The sequence below is a fragment of the Scyliorhinus canicula genome, chromosome 19 (genome assembly GCF_902713615.1).
Source record: "Scyliorhinus canicula chromosome 19, sScyCan1.1, whole genome shotgun sequence".
NCBI lineage: Eukaryota > Metazoa > Chordata > Chondrichthyes > Carcharhiniformes > Scyliorhinidae > Scyliorhinus > Scyliorhinus canicula.
Window position 1 is genome coordinate 57,192,202 of NC_052164.1, and position 19,385 is coordinate 57,211,586.

The 19,385-nt window shown below is 47.5% G+C and overlaps 1 protein-coding gene across 1 annotated transcript in view; it reads right to left on the reverse strand.

Annotated features, from left to right (window-relative positions):
* Nucleotides 1–495: 495 nt before the first annotated feature.
* LOC119954151 (suppressor of tumorigenicity 14 protein homolog) overlaps nucleotides 496–19,385 on the reverse strand; it is a 50,668-nt gene continuing 31,778 nt past the window's right edge. Inside the window, exons 8-11 of the mRNA XM_038779104.1 lie at nucleotides 11,890–12,073; nucleotides 5,837–6,108; nucleotides 4,995–5,131; nucleotides 496–2,002 (exon numbers count right to left, since the gene is read on the reverse strand). Of these exons, the coding sequence (XP_038635032.1) occupies nucleotides 1,841–2,002; nucleotides 4,995–5,131; nucleotides 5,837–6,108; nucleotides 11,890–12,073 (755 nt within the window). The 3' untranslated portion in view covers nucleotides 496–1,840. The remainder of the gene's footprint in view (nucleotides 2,003–4,994; nucleotides 5,132–5,836; nucleotides 6,109–11,889; nucleotides 12,074–19,385) is intronic.

The following is a 19,385-nucleotide window of genomic DNA, read 5'->3' on the forward strand; positions in this document are numbered from 1 at the left end:
CTTTATTCTTCAAAAAACTATCTATCTTTATCTTAAAAACATTTAATGAAGGAGCCTCAACTGCTTCACTGGGCAAGTAATTCCATAGATCCACAACCCTTTGGGTGAAGAAGTTCCTCTTAAGCTCAGTCCTAATACTTGCTAAAGAAGGCAAATTAAGAGTAATGAGCAGGCTTGATGGGTCAACTTTGTCTACTCCTGCTAATTCTGATGTTATGACCTACTATAAGTGCATTCATTAATTGATCAATGCACTACATTATTAATGCCATTGTCAAGCTCCTGTTGGTCATGCAACCTAAACCTACAGTAGAACTCCATTACTAGGTCACTGTGCTTCCATTTATTGAGACTGTGGATGGGTGAAGGTGCAAACATGCCTAAAGGATCAAAAGCTTTGATTACAGCTTAGTGATGTTAACCCTAAAAATATCAAGGTAAAGAATGTTGTATGAATGGAAATGATCAGACATGACAATGGGACAAATCCCAAACACCAAATAAGACACTCAAGTATCGTTTATTTCCTATAGAAAATTTGAATATAAAAATATTGCTGAGCAAGAACCTGTAGCCATAAAAATATTCCTACTCTCCCTTTAGTGTAAAACCAGAGAGTAGGATTTAAAACAACAGGCATATTACATCAAGAGGCACTTTCATTTTTCTGACTCGCATCTTTCACACAGACCCAAAAACATTGCCCAGCATTAGTCAAAAAGCACACTGAGCCAAGACTGCTTAAAACCAAGTGTCTCCATTACACCTCACCTTAATGGTAAAATCAGATTCACTCTCAATGGCCAGCTTTGGTTCACCTATCTAGATTGAGGAAGATGCTTTGACAACAAGTCCACAGTCATTACCAATGCTGCTTTGGGTATCTGAACACTTGAATTTGCACACTGGAAACCCTTGTTAAACTGATCGACTGTATTTGTTCCGGATTTTTTTTACTTCATCTACTTTCTGGCTGAAGACAAAGGTCAGAGAAGCAAGTTGCAGCTGAATGTTTGAACAGGATGAGTGATTCTTAGAGAGTAACAACAATAAGTGAAGTCACTCACTCGTGCATTTGTCACCCCAGCCAATATAGCAAAAGAGATTTAGAAACCCCTTCATCAGAGCTCGCAGTCAACTGTTATTCAGTAAAATTCTTCAGGGTTTACTAGGAGGTCCCAGTGTCCCTTAAATGGGCTTTGCATTTAATCCCGAAAAGATAATTCTGGCTCCCAACAGATTTATGAATAAATGTAATGCAGATAATCAAAGTAAATACATCTTACAAACAAGTGGAAAAACATTAGAACATCAGAGGGCCTGTTATTATTTTACAAAGGGAACTGATAGATTACAAGGCACATTGTGTACCCTCTCCCCTCCCAGCACAGTTCATCCCAGCCCCCCCAGCCTACACCATCAACCTACCCCCCTCCCCCAGCACAGCCCAGTTACCACTCTCCCTTGCTGCCCCTTCTCCCCCCCACAATCCCCATGCAATCCATCCATCCATTGTACTATTGACATGTGCAGAAGGGGAGGGAGGTAGAACCCTCTGGAATATCCCAGGTGAATGTACTTATTACTTACATGGCCATTACACTGAGTACTTATTGGTTCAGTAACGTGGTAAGTAGCCAAACGACCCACAGAGTACATGGAATGCCTTCATGAAATGTTATACATTATCTACAAATTGGGACATCATATCTTACAAGTAAAAGTGAAAGTGTGCTCCGGATTTCAGTTCTCTGTGATGGATCAATTCAGGGGTTAAACCCAGGGCGGAGTAAGAATCTGAAAAGAATAAGCCATGTGGCAGGGTAACCCTCAGCACACACTAAATTCCAGAATGCTGCGCGATCCACTGCCGGAACTTTGAAGCCTTGGTGTAGACCCCTGGTTTATTTCTTCTCGCACACCCATCTCCCCAGCTGACAATTCCGGCCAGGAACACTCGACCATTTTTCTCCACACTGGACATGGGGCCCCCAGAGTCACCCTGAAAATGCAAAGTAATTATTAGCATCATGGACCAATAAACAGCAGCCAAATGATGGTTTGGTTGCTAGAGCTCAAATCAAACAAATTCACTGCTGTAGTTTGTATTGAACAGCATTTGCTTTTCAACTCTCCATTTCCAGAGGCTAATTTTGCTCAGTTTGAAAACAGGTCAGATGGACCCAGCATCGAGGTTCCCTCCTCCGACAGAGCAGCTGCTTTCTGAGTGAGCCCAACAGTAACTGATTCCATGCGGCAGAGCATGTGAACCCCACTCACAGACCCCCACCCCGAAACTAAAGACCCCCTTCCCCCACTCAGACCCCTATCCAGAAACCCCCTCGCACTCAGACTCCCACAGTCAGAGACCCCACTCACAGATCTCCCCCCAGTCCAGAGGTCTCCAAACTCTCCCCCACTCAGACCCCTTCATCCAGATACCCACTCTCAGACCTACCCCACCATCCAGAGACCCTCTCTCCCACTCTCAGACCCCCCCCCCCAAGAGACCCCCAAACTCCCTCGTCCACTCAGAAGCCCTCATTCAGAGAACCCCGTCCCACTCACAGACCCCCCACATCCTGAGACCCCCCACATCCTGAGACCCCCCCACGCACTCCCCCACTCAGACCCCCGCCCATCCAGAGATCACCAAATCCCCACCCCCACTTACAGACGTTCCCCCATTCAGAGATCCCCAAACTTCCTCTCCGACTCAGACCTTCCAAAACCCCTTTCCCATTCACAGACTCACTATGTCGCTCACCCAGTCTTGGACCCCTTCCCTCACTTACTGATCGACAGCCCCTCCCCCATTCACAGAGCCCCAATGTCTTTCTGCCAGTCTCAGACCCCCTCCTCCATCCGCTGATCCCCAACCCCACTTCCATTTGTAGACCCCACGCCATTTGCAAATCCCTCGCCACTCTCAGAACCCCTCCCTTATTCGCCGATTCCCAGTACCCCAAGCCATTCAGAGACCCCCAAGGCCTCTCATCCCCTTCAGACCCCTCCCCACATGCTGATCCCCTGCTCTCTTTCCCACCGTTCCCCCCCCCGCCCATTTGCATATCCCCAATGCCTCTGGACCACTTGAAGACTCTGCAGTGACTCACCAGCACCGTCATCTCTGCTGCGTGGATTAATTACACATGACGGAAACAAGTCAGTGTGAGAATTTCCGGTTACAGAATCCCGAACAAGAGATTTTCTTAACCCAGAGTGGTATATCTACGCAATTCAGTACTACAGAAAGTAGCTGAGGCCAAAACATTGCATAATTTCAGGAAGGAATTAGATATAGCTCTTGGTGTTAAAGGGATCAAGGGAGCTGGGGGAAGGCAGGGCCAGGGTATTGAACTTGATGATCAGCCATGATTATAATGAATGGCGGAGCAGGTCAAAGGGCCAAATGGCCTCCTCCTGCTTCTATTTTCTAAAATGTTTTCTACGTATTAGAACATAGAACATAGAACAGTACAGCACAGAACAGGCCCTTCGGCCCTCGATGTTGTGCAATGATCACCCTACTCAAACTCACGTATCCACCCTATACCCGTAACTCAACAACTCCCCCTTAACCTTACTTTTTAGGACACTACAGGCAATTTAGCATGGCCAATCCACCTAACCCGCACATCTTTGGACTGTGGGAGGAAACCGGAGCACCCGGAGGAAACCCACGCACACACGGGGAGGACGTGCCGACTCCGCACAGACAGTGACCCAGCCGGGAACCGAACCTTGGACCCTGGAGCTGTGAAGCATTGATGCTAACCACTATGCTACCGTGCTGCCCACGGGTCATTCTCTGTGCGGAGTCAGCACGTTCTCCCTGTGTCTGCGTGGGTTTCCTCCGGGCGCTCCAGTTTCCTCCCACAAGTCCCAAAATAAATGCTTAATAGGTGCATTCCTGAAACAGTAATTTTATTTCTCCCGACCGGCTGAATATTTCCAACATTTTGTTTTTATTTCAGATTTCCAGGAGCTGCAAGATTTTGCTTTTGAGATTCTATTTGAAAAATTATTGCTGTAATGATGTGGGGACCTGAACTGCCAGTTGTGGCCAATTGTTTTATACAATTCCAACATTATATTCTTACTATTATATTCGATACCTCTGCCAATTAAAGGGAGCACTCCATACATCAGATGGCACGGTATCACAGTGGTTAGCACTGTTGCTTCATAGTGCCAGGGACCTGGGTTCGATTCTCTGCTTGGGTCATTCTCTGTGCGGAGTCAGCACGTTCTCCCTGTGTCTGCGTGGGTTTCCTCCGGGCGCTCCAGTTTCCTCCCACAAGTCCCAAAATAAGTGCTTATTAGGTGCATTGGACGTTCTGAATTCTCCCTTAGTGTACCCAAACAAGCACCAGAGTGTGGCGACTAGGGATTTTCACAGCAACTTCATTGCATTGTTAATGTAAGCCAACTTGTGACACTAATGAAGATTATTATATGCTTTCTTTACAATCTTGTCTACTGGAACTGCTGCCTTTAGGGACCTGTGCACTTGTATGCCAAGATTTTACGTCATTACTCCTCTTAGTATATTCCCGTTCATTGCGTACTCCCTCTAATTGTTTGACTCCCTAATGCATGACCTCACACTTCGCGGTGTTAAATTCCATCTGCCACTTTATCGCCCACTCCACCACCCCATCTATATCATTTTACCATTACCCTTTGTTTCTTGTTACTAAGCAAACCTTCTATCCAGTTAGTCTTGCATCCCATGGGCTTTTATTTTTTTTGACCAGTCTGCCATGTGGGACCTTGTTAAACGCTTTGTTAAAATCCATATACACCACATCCACTGCACAACCTTCATCCACCCTTCTTGTCACTTCCTCAAAGAATTCAATCAACCCTTGGGATCATCACAGAAAGTCAGTGTTAGTACAAGTTCTATCTGGAAGACTAAAGAACTGGTTCCCCCTAACCTCCCATCACCTTCTGTATATGAAAGGGTTGTCTGAACATTGTCACCTTACCTGACAAGCATCGATGCCTCCACTCAGGAATCCAGCACATATCATGCGGGAGGTGACAACACTGCTCAGCAATGAATTGCAGATCTGTCTCTTTATGATTCGTAACTCCGCCTTCTGCAACACTTTGGCCTCAGGACCTATAGGAGGAAAAGGAGAACATTATTCTCTCCACGTAGTTTACCAATAATCATAAGCCACTTGAGAATGGGATTCCAGCACCAAAGATGAACCCAGTGATATTGACTGTTGCAGGAACTCACCCAGCTCCCTTTATAAATGCTTACCACCCACTGTGAGAGCCAATAACTTACTGCAAAGAGCTGTAAACCTCTGGGAAGGGGAAGACCTCCCACCATCTAAACTGTCGGCAGCATAAACACTCTTTCAGCCTTCCCCACCCTACCAACTCTGATTGTTTTAATTTTCATTGTAAGAAGTCTTACAACACCAGTTTAAAGTCCAACAGGTTTGTTTCAAACACTAGCTTTCGGAGCACTGCTCCTTCTTCAGGTGAAGGAGCAATGCTCCGAAAGCTAGTGTTTGAAACAAACCTGTTGGACTTTAAACTGGTGTTGTAAGACTTCTTACTGTGCTCATCCTAGTCCAACGCCGGCATCTCCACATCTTAATTTTCATTGACATTCCAACCCTTTTAGAGTTGAGAACTCCAGCACAATGTGCGCCTGAGGTACAGGAGGGACTGTTATTATCAATGTTTCTAGTAAATAATGCAGATCACCACACTTAATTAGACAGTTTGTTTACACCAGGTTGGATCAAACAGCACAAATGAAAGAAAATGGCATCGGAATCAAATATTCCAAGCCAGGTGCTTCACTCACCATCTTCCCTCAGTTTCCCCCAGCCTGTGACCCAGATACTTTTTCCCACAGGGAAGTTGTGTGTTGCATCTGGGAGGCAGATGGGCTGAATTACACTGCTGAAGGTTACAGGACTAGATAACTCCAACAGGGCAATGTCATTATTAAATGTCTGTGGATTGTAATTTTCATTAACAATGATCTGTTTGATGCTCTTCTGCATCACATGATCATTCAACTCCAACTGACGATGAAGCCCAAGGTATGCAGTCCACATGGTAGGATCAGAATATCTACAAGAAATAAAAAATGAATAGAGACAGATGAGAGAGGGATGGTGCCAGTGATGGAGTGGGGCAGGATGGTAACAGGGTAATGCAGAGTCGAATAGCAACAGGTAGAGATATTTGAAATACAATCGAGAGATCAGCAATCGGGGTTGCTACAATAGATATAATCACATTAGATACAAAACCAAAGGTTCTATTTCCCATTAAAGGTACAGAAAATAGCAGCAGCGAGGGGTGCTTTTAATTGTGGATTTTTGTTCTGAAATGCACATCATAATGGAAATTTGACACGTTGATTCTGTGTTTGCTGTTTGGAAAAACAATTCAGTCAGTCCCAATCACTCACTCTTTCCCTATATACTTGCAATCATTTCTCCTTCTAGAACATAAATAGTCAAAAGGAGTAAGAACTGGAGTAGGGCCATTTAGGGATCAAAAGGGGCACATGGAGGTAGAGTACATGGCTGAGGTATTTAATGAATACTTTGCAAAGGAAGAAAATGTTACGCATGCCATGAAAAAGAAAGTAATCCAGACTCCGGATAGGTGTAAAATTGATAAAGGGTTGAGCGGGCTGTCTATATTTAAAGTGGATAGGCCCAGGACCATATGGGACGCATTCAAGAATATGGAAGGAAGTGAGTGTGGAATTTGCAGAGAGGCCAGATACTTTTCCAGTCTTTCTTATTAGACTCATGGGTGGTGCCAGACTGGAGATTTAAAAAGTTACAAAAAGGAAACAAACATTGAAAATAGGGCATGAAGACAAGCCAGCAACTACAGGCCAGTTAGTTTAACATCGGAAGTGGGGAAGCTTTTAGAAACAATATTTGAGGCCAAAATGAAGTTATTTGTGCAATGGCAGGTTAATTAAGGAAAGTCAGCATGGATTGATTCAGGGAAAATCGTGTTGGACTGACTTGGAGACAGGGAAATGCTACTGATGTGCTGACATGGAACTCCAAAGAGTATTTGATAAATTTCCACACAGCAGACTTCTGAGGAAAAATTATAGCTCACAGAATGAAAGGGACGGTAGCAACATAGACACAAAATTAGCTGAGTGACAGGAAACAAAAAGAATGTTTGTTTTTCAGACTGCAGGAAGGTTTGCCCTTAATAGGGAGAATGCCCCAAAGAGGCGTCCTAACTGAATGCAGAGCATTCAAAATAAAATGGATGAATTAGTTGTGTAGATAGATGTAAAGGGATATGACATGGTTGGGAGATGGAGATATGGCTCCAAGGTGACCAAGGATAGGAACTAAACATTGAGGGCTATTCAGTTTTTAGGAAGGATAGACAGAAAGGAAAAGATGGTGGAGTTGCATTGTTGATTAAAGAAAATATTGATACAATATTGAGGAAAGATATTAGTACAGGTGGTGTGGAATATGTCTGGGTCGAGTTAAGAAACAAAAAACATTTGCAGGGGTGGTATACAGACCACCAAAATGCAATGCTAATGCTGGGAATAGCATTAGACGGGAAATCAGAGATGCATGTGATAAAGGAACATCTGCGATTATCGGTAACTTTAATCTGCATATAGATTGGGGGACTCAAATTAGTCACAGTACAATAGAGGAGGAATTTCTGGAGTGTATACGGGATGGTTTTCTAGACCACTATATTGAGGAACTAACAAGGGAACAGGCCATCCTGGACTGGGTGTTGTGCAATGAGAAAGGATTAGTTGCCAATCTAGTTGTGAAAGAACCTTTGGGGATGGCCAGAATATGGTAGAATTGTTTATCAAGGTAAATAGTGAGAGAATTGATTCAGAGACCAGGGTCCTGAACCTCAATAAAGATACAGTAAGAAGTCTTACAACACCAGGTTGAAGTCCAACAGGTTTATTTGGAATCACAAACTTTCAGAGCCTAGCTCCTTCATCAGGTTAGTCACTCACCTGATGAAGGAGCTACACTCTGAAAGCTAGTGATTCCAAATAAATTAGTTGGCCTCAATAAAGATAACTATGAGAGTATGAGGTATGAGCTCACCATGGTGGACTGAGAAACATTGCTGAAAGGAAGGACAGCGGATATGAAATGGTAGGTATTCAAAGAGCGAATAGGTGAACTCCAAAAGTTGTTTATTTCTATTTGGCGCAAGAGTAGAAAGGGAACTGTGGCCAAACCATGGCTTACAAAGAGATAGTATTAGATCCAAAGAAGAGACATACAAATTAGCAAGAAAAAGTAATGGGAGGATTGGGAGCAGTTTAAAATTCAGCAAAGGCAGACCAAGAGATTGATTAGGAAGGGGAAAATGCAATTTGAAAGTAAACTAGCGGGGAACATAAAAACTGACTGTAAACGTTTCTATAGGTATGTAAAGATTCTGTGTTCTTCCCAACTGCAGTCCTTGGACTGCCTGGCCCAGCGCAGGATTCTTTCTCGGTCCTGGTACCGGTGCAGTTTGGCTATTATTACCCTCGGTTGTTCCCCGGCTTTGGATTTTGGACCCAACAACCAATGTGTCCTGTCTATTTCTGGTGGGTTGGGGAAAGTCTCTCTTCCCACATGGTTGCCCAGCACCTGGGCCACATAGTTTGTGGGGTCCCTGCCCTCGATTACCTCCAGTAGGCCCACAATCTACAGGTTTTGCCTCCTTGAGCAGTTCCCCTAGTCCTCGACTTTACCCTTCAGGCTGCCCTGCGTCGCGACCAACCTCGCCACCTCTTTCTCCAGTACCACAATCCGATCGTCTGGTGGTAGCGGCTTTTTTCCATGTCCTTGATGGCCGCCTCTTGGGCTTCCAGTCTCTTCTCCGCTCTGCTCAGGGCGAGCTGTATCGGTGCCAGAGTATCAGCCATCCCGTCCTTCGCTGCAGCCTGAATGTCCGCTTTTATCTCCAGCTGGTGGTCCCTCAGTGCCTCCGAGAAGGATGCCTTCCAGCTCTCCCCCTGTGCGGGAGGGGTTTGTTCGTGGCTGCCCTGCCCTTCTCGTTCCAGCGAAACTCTCGGTCCGGTGCCTCGTGCGCTGGTCAGCTCGTCCAAATGCTGCCGTTCCTGGCCCCTTCCACTTCTGGTCTCTGTTCGGCCCCTAGACTGACTTTTTCCGGGCATTTTCTTCCCTCTCTTCCTTCCCCCATCTTACTAAGGTTAGGGAATTAATTGCCGAGTTTTCTGATGAGTCTTTGTTAATAGTTACTATTTTACGGATCCACGGGAGGAGAGCCACCTGACATGCGACTGTTCAGCACATGGACATCACCGGAAGTCCCCTGCTTCTATTTTTCAATTAATGAACCCCCCCCGAGACCCCCTAACTGATGACCCTCCCCCCATAAGAGAGACCCCATAACTAGAAGGACTACCCACAGATCCCCCCCAGAAAAAGGACCCCTGTCTGGAAGCTAGAGGTTGCCGCCAGGCAGGAATGTTCCCTTAAAGTCGGGGAACACTTCAGCAGTCAAGGGCATTCAGCCTCTGATCTCCGGGTAAGCCATGATGTGGGTAAGCGTTCTCCAAGGCGGCCTTCAGGACGCGCGACAACATAAAATCGTCGAGTAGAAACTTATAACCAAATTCCGCACACATGAGTACGGCCTCAACCGGGGCCTTGGATTCATGTCACATTACATTCATCCCCCACCATCTGGTCTGGGCTTGCGAAATCCTACTGACTGTCCTGGCTTGAGACAATTCACACCTCTTTAACCTGGGGTTACCCCTATCTCTGGATCTGTAAAGACTTATTTACCTGCAAATGCTCGCATTCAAAGCATTGTCTTGCATCTTTGACTTTGTCTATATATATGTTTCTGGAACCTACCTCTTCATTCACCTGAGGAAGGAGCAGTGCTCCGAAAGCTAGTGTTTGAAACAAACCTGTTGGACTTTAACCTGGTGTTGTAAGACTTCTTACTGTGCTCACCCCAGTCCAACGCCGGCATCTCCACATCATGGAAAGAGAATAGCTGTGACCTGTGTTTAAACCTCCTAGATTCTGTAGGTGCAAGCCATTCATTAATTTCTCATAGTGGACTGTGATTGACAGCTTCCACAAAGCACTGTCGCCTTGATTCAGCCATCTTCCTTTATGGATGACTGACCCCAAGTGCTGAAACCACAATGTTTACGAACATCAACCACATCAAAGAGAGGTAAGTGGCGGCACGGAAGTAAAGATGGAACCCGCCAGTCAAGAGGTGAATCTACTTTGACATGTGGAGAAAGATATCCTCATCCCCAAAATGCCTTTACCAAATGCTGCCAGGAAGAGGACTTTTTAATGGTTGTAAAATGCAGAAAAGAAAACGCTGCACTGAAGGAATGTCTTCCTTATTATTATAAAGATTCAGCATTATATGAAGAATGTAAACAGGAATATCTGAAGAAGAGGGAAGAATTCCGTCAAACTGGCATTCCTTCTAAGAAAAGACAGCAGAAAGTACCAAGCAGCATGTAGCCGAGTGCCTGTTCAAGAAAGGAGAACTGACAGAAGGAACATATACACATGAAACCTGGTAATCGTGAAATGAAGAATGAGTCATCTTGTTTGAGAAACACAATTTACAAATCTCATTTCATTGCTGCATTAAACCAGACTGATCTTTTGCACATTTTGTTAATTGTGGAATTGAACCTATTACCAGTGCTTTTTCAGATTTTATAGAGTGAGAGTCTCACATTTGTTTTATTTTGTTTGTTACATGCAGGATCCCTTGATTATAGATTTAGGCATGTGATTCTGCCAGTTAAATGTCTAAATATGTTAATCAGTGGATTATCCAACAATGCTGCAGAATAAAGTAAATCTTCATTGATCCATTAAATGAACAAAAAAATAAATAAATAAATAAAAGAGAGGTAAGTGCATTCCAATCACTCAAGCGTGTGATTGCAATACACTCACTGCTGTTTGATGTGGATGATGTTTGCATGAAGGCAGATGAATGAATAGAGGCTGCAGCTTGGCCCACCGCGAGATAACTGTAGCAATTCCCGGCCCAGGGGACCAGATAACCAAGAGGGCCAGGGAATAGGGTGTCGGTCCCACTAAATGGGTCAGTAAAACCATTTGCATTCGTTTACATCCTACCACTGGCACGCGGGCACAAAACCCGATCCCATCACCAGCGGTGGGTCGGAACATCTCGATTGGATCAGTAGCCGCCGAAGCCTGATATGATCCTGATATTTAAATTCTCCGCCACATAGGAAACCCTGCTATCAGCGGTGGGAGGTAGAGAATCCAGGCCAGAATCTTTAGCTTTATAAATAGAGGCATAGAGTACAACATCAAGGAGGCTTTGATGAACCAACACTGCTTTGGCCTCAACTAAAATATGATGTCCAATTCTTGGCACTGTGCCAAAGGAAGGAGGTGGAAGTTTTGGAGAGGGTGCAGACATTATTGATGAAATTGTTCCAGGGATGGGGAATTTCAGATTTACTGTGGGGTTAGGTGGGGGGAGAGTGGGCAGACGCTCTCGGTAAAAAGAGGACTGACCATTGACTGCAGAAGGGAAATCCGGGAAGTGGTGGGTGGGGTGGCAGTGATGTTGAGGGGAAGAGAGCAGAGAGCGGCTCTCCACCTCTTCCAAACTATCCCCCTTTTCTTTCATCTGTCTCTCTTTGTACCTCTACCATCTCCCTCACCCTCCCCTGATCTTCTGTCATCCTAACACCCACCCCTCAATCCCGTGTCCTCCCATGTTCCACCGCACTCCCTCCTAGCTCCACATCCAGGAAGGCAAAAGGCAGAATTAGAAATGCAGAACTCAATGCTGGGGTAGAACCTCAGAGTTTATGAATGTCAGTTGAGCACTCACTTGATTTTTGCAGTATTCTGGAAACAGTGCGCGGCTGATACAAGCCAGCGGTCGGAAATCACAGAGGCTCCACATGTGTTTCCATACCCCTTCACATGAAGGCTGACCTGCCAAGGCCATTCACCGACCTCCGCATCCACGCCTCCCACAATTCGAGAGTGTTTATATGGCCGAGACCCACAACCTGCAGATAAATCAGGAATCCAAGTTAGAGGTCACAGCATATCTAGATCTTCCCTAGCTCATTACTGGACCAGACCACAAGCCCCTTCCCCAATCCCGTCATGATTCCAAGAACGCTGGACAAGGATCGGAATGGTAGAGGGCCGATATGGCGATCAAGGATCAGGTCCTTCCAGGCAATGTGAAAATGGCTCAAAGTCATGCCCAAGGTAGAGGGGTTAGGGTCAGCTTAACCCTAATGTTAGACCTATTCCTGCTCCTGTTAGGCAATGTTCATTAATATCAAGCCACCCTTTCTCTCACACCCTATACCCCAACCAATTGCCCCCCCATCCTTGTTCACCCACACTGTACCCCATCCAACCCCCACCCTCATTTACCCATACTGTACCCCATCCAATCTCCCACCCTCATTCACCCACACTGTACCCCATCCAATCTCCCACCCTCATTCACCCACACTGTACACCATCCAAACCCCTATCCTCATTCACCCACTGTACACCATCCAACCTCCACCCTCATTCACCCACACTGTACCCCATCCAATCTCCCACCCTCATTCACCCACACTGTACCCCATCCAACCTCCACCCTCATTCACCCACACTGTACCCCATCCAACCTCCACCCTCATTCACCCACACTGTGCACCATCCAACCTCCACCCTCATTCACCCACACTCTACACCATCCAAACCCCCACCCTCATTCACCGACACGGTACACCATCCAAACCCCCACCCTAATTCACCCACACTCTACCCCACCCTCATTCACCCATACTGTACCCCATCCAATCTCCCACCGTCATTCACCCACACTGTACCCCATCCATCCCCGCACCCTCATTCACCCACACTGTACCCCATCCATCCCCGCACCCTCATTCACCCACACTGTACAACATCAATATCCCACCCTCATTCACCCACACTGTACCCCATCCAACCCCCACCCTAATTCACCCATACTGTACCCCACCCTCATTCACCCACACTGTACCCCATCCAGCCCCCACCCTCATTCACCCGCACTGTACCCCATCCAATCTCCCACCCTCATTCACCCACACTGTACCCCATCCAATATCCCACCCTCATTCACCCACACTGTACCCCACCCAGCCCCCCCACCCCAATTAACCCACACTGCCACACTGTACCACATCCAACCCCCACCCTCATGCACCCACACGGTACCCCATCCATCCCCCCACCCTCATTCATCCACTGTACCCCATCCAGCCCCCCACCCTCATTCACCCACACTGTACCCCACCCAGCCCCCACCCCATTCACCCACACAGCCCCCCACCCCCATTCACCCACACTATACCCCACCCAGCCCCCCACCCCATTCACTCACACTGTACCCCATCCAATCTCCCACCTTCATTCACCCACACTGTACACCATCCAAACCCCCATCCTCATTCACCCACACTGTACCCCATCCAATCTCCCACCCTCATTCACCCACACTGTACACCATCCAAACCCCCATCCTCATTCACCCACACTGTACCTCATCCAATCACCCACCGTAATTCACCCACACTGTACCCCCCTGTCATTCACCCACACTGTACCCCATCCATCCCCCCAACCTCATTCACCCACACTGTACCCCATCCAACCCCCACCCTAATTGACCCACACTGTACCCCACCCTCATTCACCCACACTGTACCCCATTCAACCCCTACCGTAATTCACCCACACTGTACCCCACCCTCATTCACCCACACTGTACCCCATCCAATCTCCCACCGTCATTCACCCACACTGTACCACATCAAACCCCCACCCTAATTCACCCACACTGTACCCCACCCTCATTCATCCACACTGTACCCCATCCAATCTCCCACCCTCATTCACCCACACTGTACCCCATCCAACCCCCACCCCAATTAACCCACACTGCCACACTGTACCCCATCCAACCCCCACCCTCATACACCCACACGGCACCTCATCCATCCCCTCACCCTCATTCATCCACTGTACCCCATCTAGCCCCCCCACCCTCATTCACCCACACTGTACTCCACCCAGCCCCCACCCCCATTCACCCACACTATACCCCACCCAGCCCCCCACCCCATTCACCCACACTGTACCCCATCCAATCTCCCACCCTCATTCACCCACACTGTACTCCACCCTCATTCACCCACACTGTACCCCATCCAACCCCCCACCCTCATTCACCCACACTGTACCCCACCCAGCCCCCCACCTTCCTTCACCCACACTGTACCCCATCCAGCCCCTCACCCTCATTCACCCACACTGTACCGCATCTAGCCCCCACCCTCATTCACCCACACTGTACCCCATCCATCCCCCCACCCACATTCACCCACACTGTACCCCACCCAGCCCCCCCACCCCAATTAAACCACACTGCCACACTGTACCCAATCCAACCCCCACCCTCATACACCCACACGGTACCCCATCCATCCCCCCACCCTCATTCATCCACTGTACCCCATCCAGCCCCCCCACCCTCATTCACCCACACTGTACCCCACCCAGCCCCCACCCCCCATTCAATCACACTGTACCCCACCCAGCCCCCCACCCCCATTCACCCACACTATACCCCACCCAGCCTCCCACCCCCATTCACCCACACTGTACTCCATCCAATCTCCCACCCTCATTCACCCACACTGTACACCATCCAAAACCCCATCCTCATTCACCCACACTGTACCACATCCAACCCCCACCCTAATTCACCCACACTGTACCGCACCCTCATTCATCCACACTGTACCCCATCCAATCTCCCACCCTCATTCACCCACTGTACCCCATCCAACCCCTACCCTAATTCACCCACACTGTACCCCACCCTCATTCACCCACACTGTACCCCATCCAATCTCCCACCGTCATTCACCCACACTGTACCCCATCCAACCCCCACCCCAATGAACCCACACTGCCACACTGTACCCCATCCAACCCCCACCCTCATATACCCACACGGTACCCCATCCATCCCCCCACCCTCATTCATCCACTGTACCCCATCCAGCCCCCCCACCCTCATTCACCCACACTGTACCCTACCCAGCCCCCCACCCCCATTCACCCACACTATACCCCACCCAGCCCCCCACCCCCATTCACCCAAACTGTACCCCATCCAATCTCCCTCCCTCATTCACCCACACTGTACTCCACCCTCATTAACCCACACTGTACCCCAGCCAACCCCCCACCCTCATTCACCCACACTGTACCCCACCCAGCCCCCTACCTTCCTTCACCCACACTGTACCCCATCCAGCCCCTCACCCTCATTAACCCACACTGTACCGCATCCAGGCCCCCACCCTCATTCACCCACACTGTACCCCATCCAACCCCCCACTCTCATTCACCCACACTGTACTCCACCCTCATTCACCCACACTGTACACCTTCCAATCCCCAAACTCATTCACCCACACTGTACCCCATCCAACCCCCCACCCTCATTATCCACTCCATACCCTAATTGCCCACCATTGTTCACCCACACTAGAGTCACTCAGGAGTGGTACCGAGTACGGCAGGGAGATGGGAACTCCCCATCTGAGCATTAGCTCAGAAGGTGTAATAATTGAAAGGGAAATAGAGAACAAAATTAAGAGAACAACAACATCGCCCTTTCTCCTCAAATGCAGTGGTTAGAAGTGTATTTGTTTCAAAGTCAGAAGTCTAGCTGGTAAGGCAGATGAACATAGAGCACTGATTAGTACTTGGAATTACGATGTTGTGGCTATCACAGAGACATGATTAAAGGAAGGGCAGGACTGGCAGTTGAATGTTGGAGGATATAGATGTTTCAGGAGAGATAGAGGGGGATGTAAAAGGGGTGGGGGAGTAGCATTACTGGTTAAGGAAAATATTATAGCCATACTGCAGGAGGACACCTCAGAGGGCTCATACAATGAGGCAATCTGGGTAGGGCTCAGGAACAGGAAATGGGAAATCGCAATGTGGGGGCTTATTACAGATCCCCCAACTGCCAGCGAGAAATGGAGGAGCAGAAAGGTAGAGAGATTTTAGATAGGTGCAAAAGTACAGGGTTGTTGTTGTAGGGGATTTTCATTTCCCCTAGATTGACTGGACTCATTTAGTGCCGGGGTTTGAATGGGGCAGAGTTTGTAAAGTGCATCCAGGAAGGCTTCTTGATGCAATGTGTAGATAGTCGAACTAGGGAAGGGGCAGTACTGCATCCGGTATTGGGGAATGAGCCTGGACAGGTGGTTGAGGTTTTAATAGAACATTTTGGGAGTAGTGACCACAATTCTGTAAGTTTTAGGGTACTTTTGGATAGAGATGAGGGTAACCCTCGGGTTAAGGTGCAAAACTGGACAACCACAAATTACGATAACATTAGACAGGAATTGAATAATTTGGATTGGGTGTGGCTGTTGGAGGGTATTTACCTCCAACGATGATTTGTCCGGATTATAGTCTATTTGCCATTTCTCTGCCCAGGTCTCCAACCTATCTGTGTCCTTCTGTGTCCTCTAACAAACCTCAACACTAGCTGCCACTTCACCAAACTGGTGTCATCCGTGAACTTACTAATCAAACCAGCTACATTTTCCTCCAAATTGTTTATCCCTGTGGAACCATCCAGTGAGTAAGTCAGGGCCACTGGACGGTAGTCATTGAAGCACGTTGCCTGGTTCTTCTTTGGCACTGGGCGAGTCTTTCAAGAGATGGTTGATTAAGACTCAGAAGAGTTACATTCCTGAAAGAATGAATGGTAAGTATGGGAAGCTTAGGATAACGAGGGATATTGTGAATCTAATCAAAAAGAAAAAGGAGACGTTTGTACGGCCTAGAAGGGATCAGTCGAAACCCTGGAGGAATAAAAACAAAAGTAGGGAGGTACTTAAGCAGGAAATTAGGAGGGCTAGAAGGGGTCATGAAAATTCCTTGGCAAGTAAGATCAAGGTGAATCCCAAAGCTTTTTATTCATATGTAAAAAGCACGGGGGTGGCCAGAGAAAGGATTGGACCACTGAAAGAAGGTCGACCTCGTAAGGCATCCAGACGGGATCCCTGGTCATGCACTCAGAGCCTGCACGGACCAGCTGGCAGATGTGTTTGCGAACATCTTTAACATGTCCCTACTCCGCTCTGAGGTCTCCACCTGCTTCAAGAAGACCACCATCAAGAGCACCAAAGAAAAACCAGGCAACGTGCCTCAATGACTACCATCCAGTGGCCCTGACTTACTCACTGGATGGTTCCACAGGAATAAACAATTTGGAGGAAAATGTAGCTGGTTTGATTAGTAAGTTCGCGGTTGACACCAAGTTTGGTGAAGTGGCAGATAGTGTTGAGGTTGTTAGAGGACACAAAAGGACACAGATAGGTTGGAAACTTGGGCAGAGAAATGGCAAATGGTGTATAATCCGGACAAATGTGAGGTACTGTATTTTGGTAGGTCTAACATAGAGGGGAAATTATACAGTAAATGGTAAAACTTTTAGGAATATAGAAAGTCAGAGAGATCTGAGTGTGCAGGTCCACAGATCTTTGATGGTGGCAACACAAGTGGATAACGTCAAGATAACATACAGAATGCTTGCCTTCATTGGCCGGGGCATCGATTATGGCAAGTCATGTTACAGTTGTATAGAATCTTGGTAAGGCCACACTTCCAGAAATATGTGGAGGCTTTGGAGAGGGTGCAGAGGAAGTTTACCAGGATGTTGCCAGGTCTGGAGGGAGTTAGCTATGTGGAGAGGCTGAATAGACTTGGATTGTTTTCATTAGAACAACGGATGTTGAGGGGTGACCAGTAAGAGGTCCACAAAATTATGAGAGGCATGGATAGAGTGGATGGACAGGCACTCTTTACCAGGGTGGAGGGGTCAGTCACCAGTGGCATAGGTTTAGAGTGATTCACGAGGGGGAACATTGGCGCAATCGCTCGGAGATCAGCCGGAAAATCGGCAGGACCCAGGCCGCGCATGCGCAGGGCTGACGAGCTGCACCGGAAAACCTGGGGACGGCTGTGCTGGAACCCTATCCTACTCACCCTGACCCTATACCCTACATAACCTCTGGCTTCCCTGTTCTCCCCTCCCCTCCCCCCCAACCTAGCCATAACAGCAGCCACCCAGCCAGCGCACGAATCAAGGAAGACTGTGGTGGCGCCTGGGCACGCCGGGTTCCCGACCGCAGGGACCACACGTAGCCCATGTCGGGAACTCAGTCCATCGAGGGCGGAGCAACATGGGTGGGCAAACTGATGACGTACCAGCGCTCTTGCAAATGCGCGCGGCGCACCTCCTGATGACGCCGAGTTGGAAGGGGCAGACCATCGGCAACAGGCATACAATCGGCACTTGCCCCGAATCCGGCGTCAGAAGCCATCACCGATCCCGATTTTGGCGTTGGGCTACGGAGAATCCCACTCACAGTCTGACGCACACTCGCAGTCACAGTCTCACACGCACACGATCGCGGGCGCGCGCGCACACAGCCGTGCACGCACACAGCTAATTCTCCACCCTTACACACTGTACCCCATCCAGCTCCTCATCCTCTCACACAATGGAGAAAGTTGAAAACCCTACACCTTCCCCAAAACCCTAGTGGTGAGGGATCATGCTCGCACTCCTGCCCAACCAGCAGAGTTGTGTACGGACAGAATGTTTAAGTCATGGAATTTGGCAATGAGGGCATTTTCAGGGTTGATCTCTTTTTAGAATCTACACAAGTTTGCATTTATCATTTAACTTAAGTGCAACATTAGTGTAGTTTCAGTTGTATTCATTGTTAAAAAAGCTTTCTAGTAAAGGCAGATGAATTGATAGCACAAACTGAAATGAATGAGTCTGATATAGCTTTATTATATGATAGTCATTCGAGATCAGCTTACAAATGATCAAGACTGGGAACTGAATATTCAAGATTATTTCACAATTCAGAAGGATAGAAAGAACGGAAAAGGAGATGTCACTCTGTTAAAAAATCACAAGATCAATAACAGTGAGAAATGATCTTAAGAACATAAGAACATAAGAACAGGCTCAGATGTGCATGTTAGAGAATCAGTTTGGGTGAAGATAAACAAAAAGCCAAAGAAAGAAGTCACTGGAGAGTAGTTTTAGCATCCCCAAGAGTAACTACACTGTAGGGCAACATATCACCCAAAAATAATATGTATTTCCAGGAAAGGCACTGCAATTTTAGTCTTTAGATTGTACAGCTTAAAATCAGCAAAGGTAGTCTGGATGATGATTTTATGGTTTATATTCAGTACATAGAACATAGAACAGTA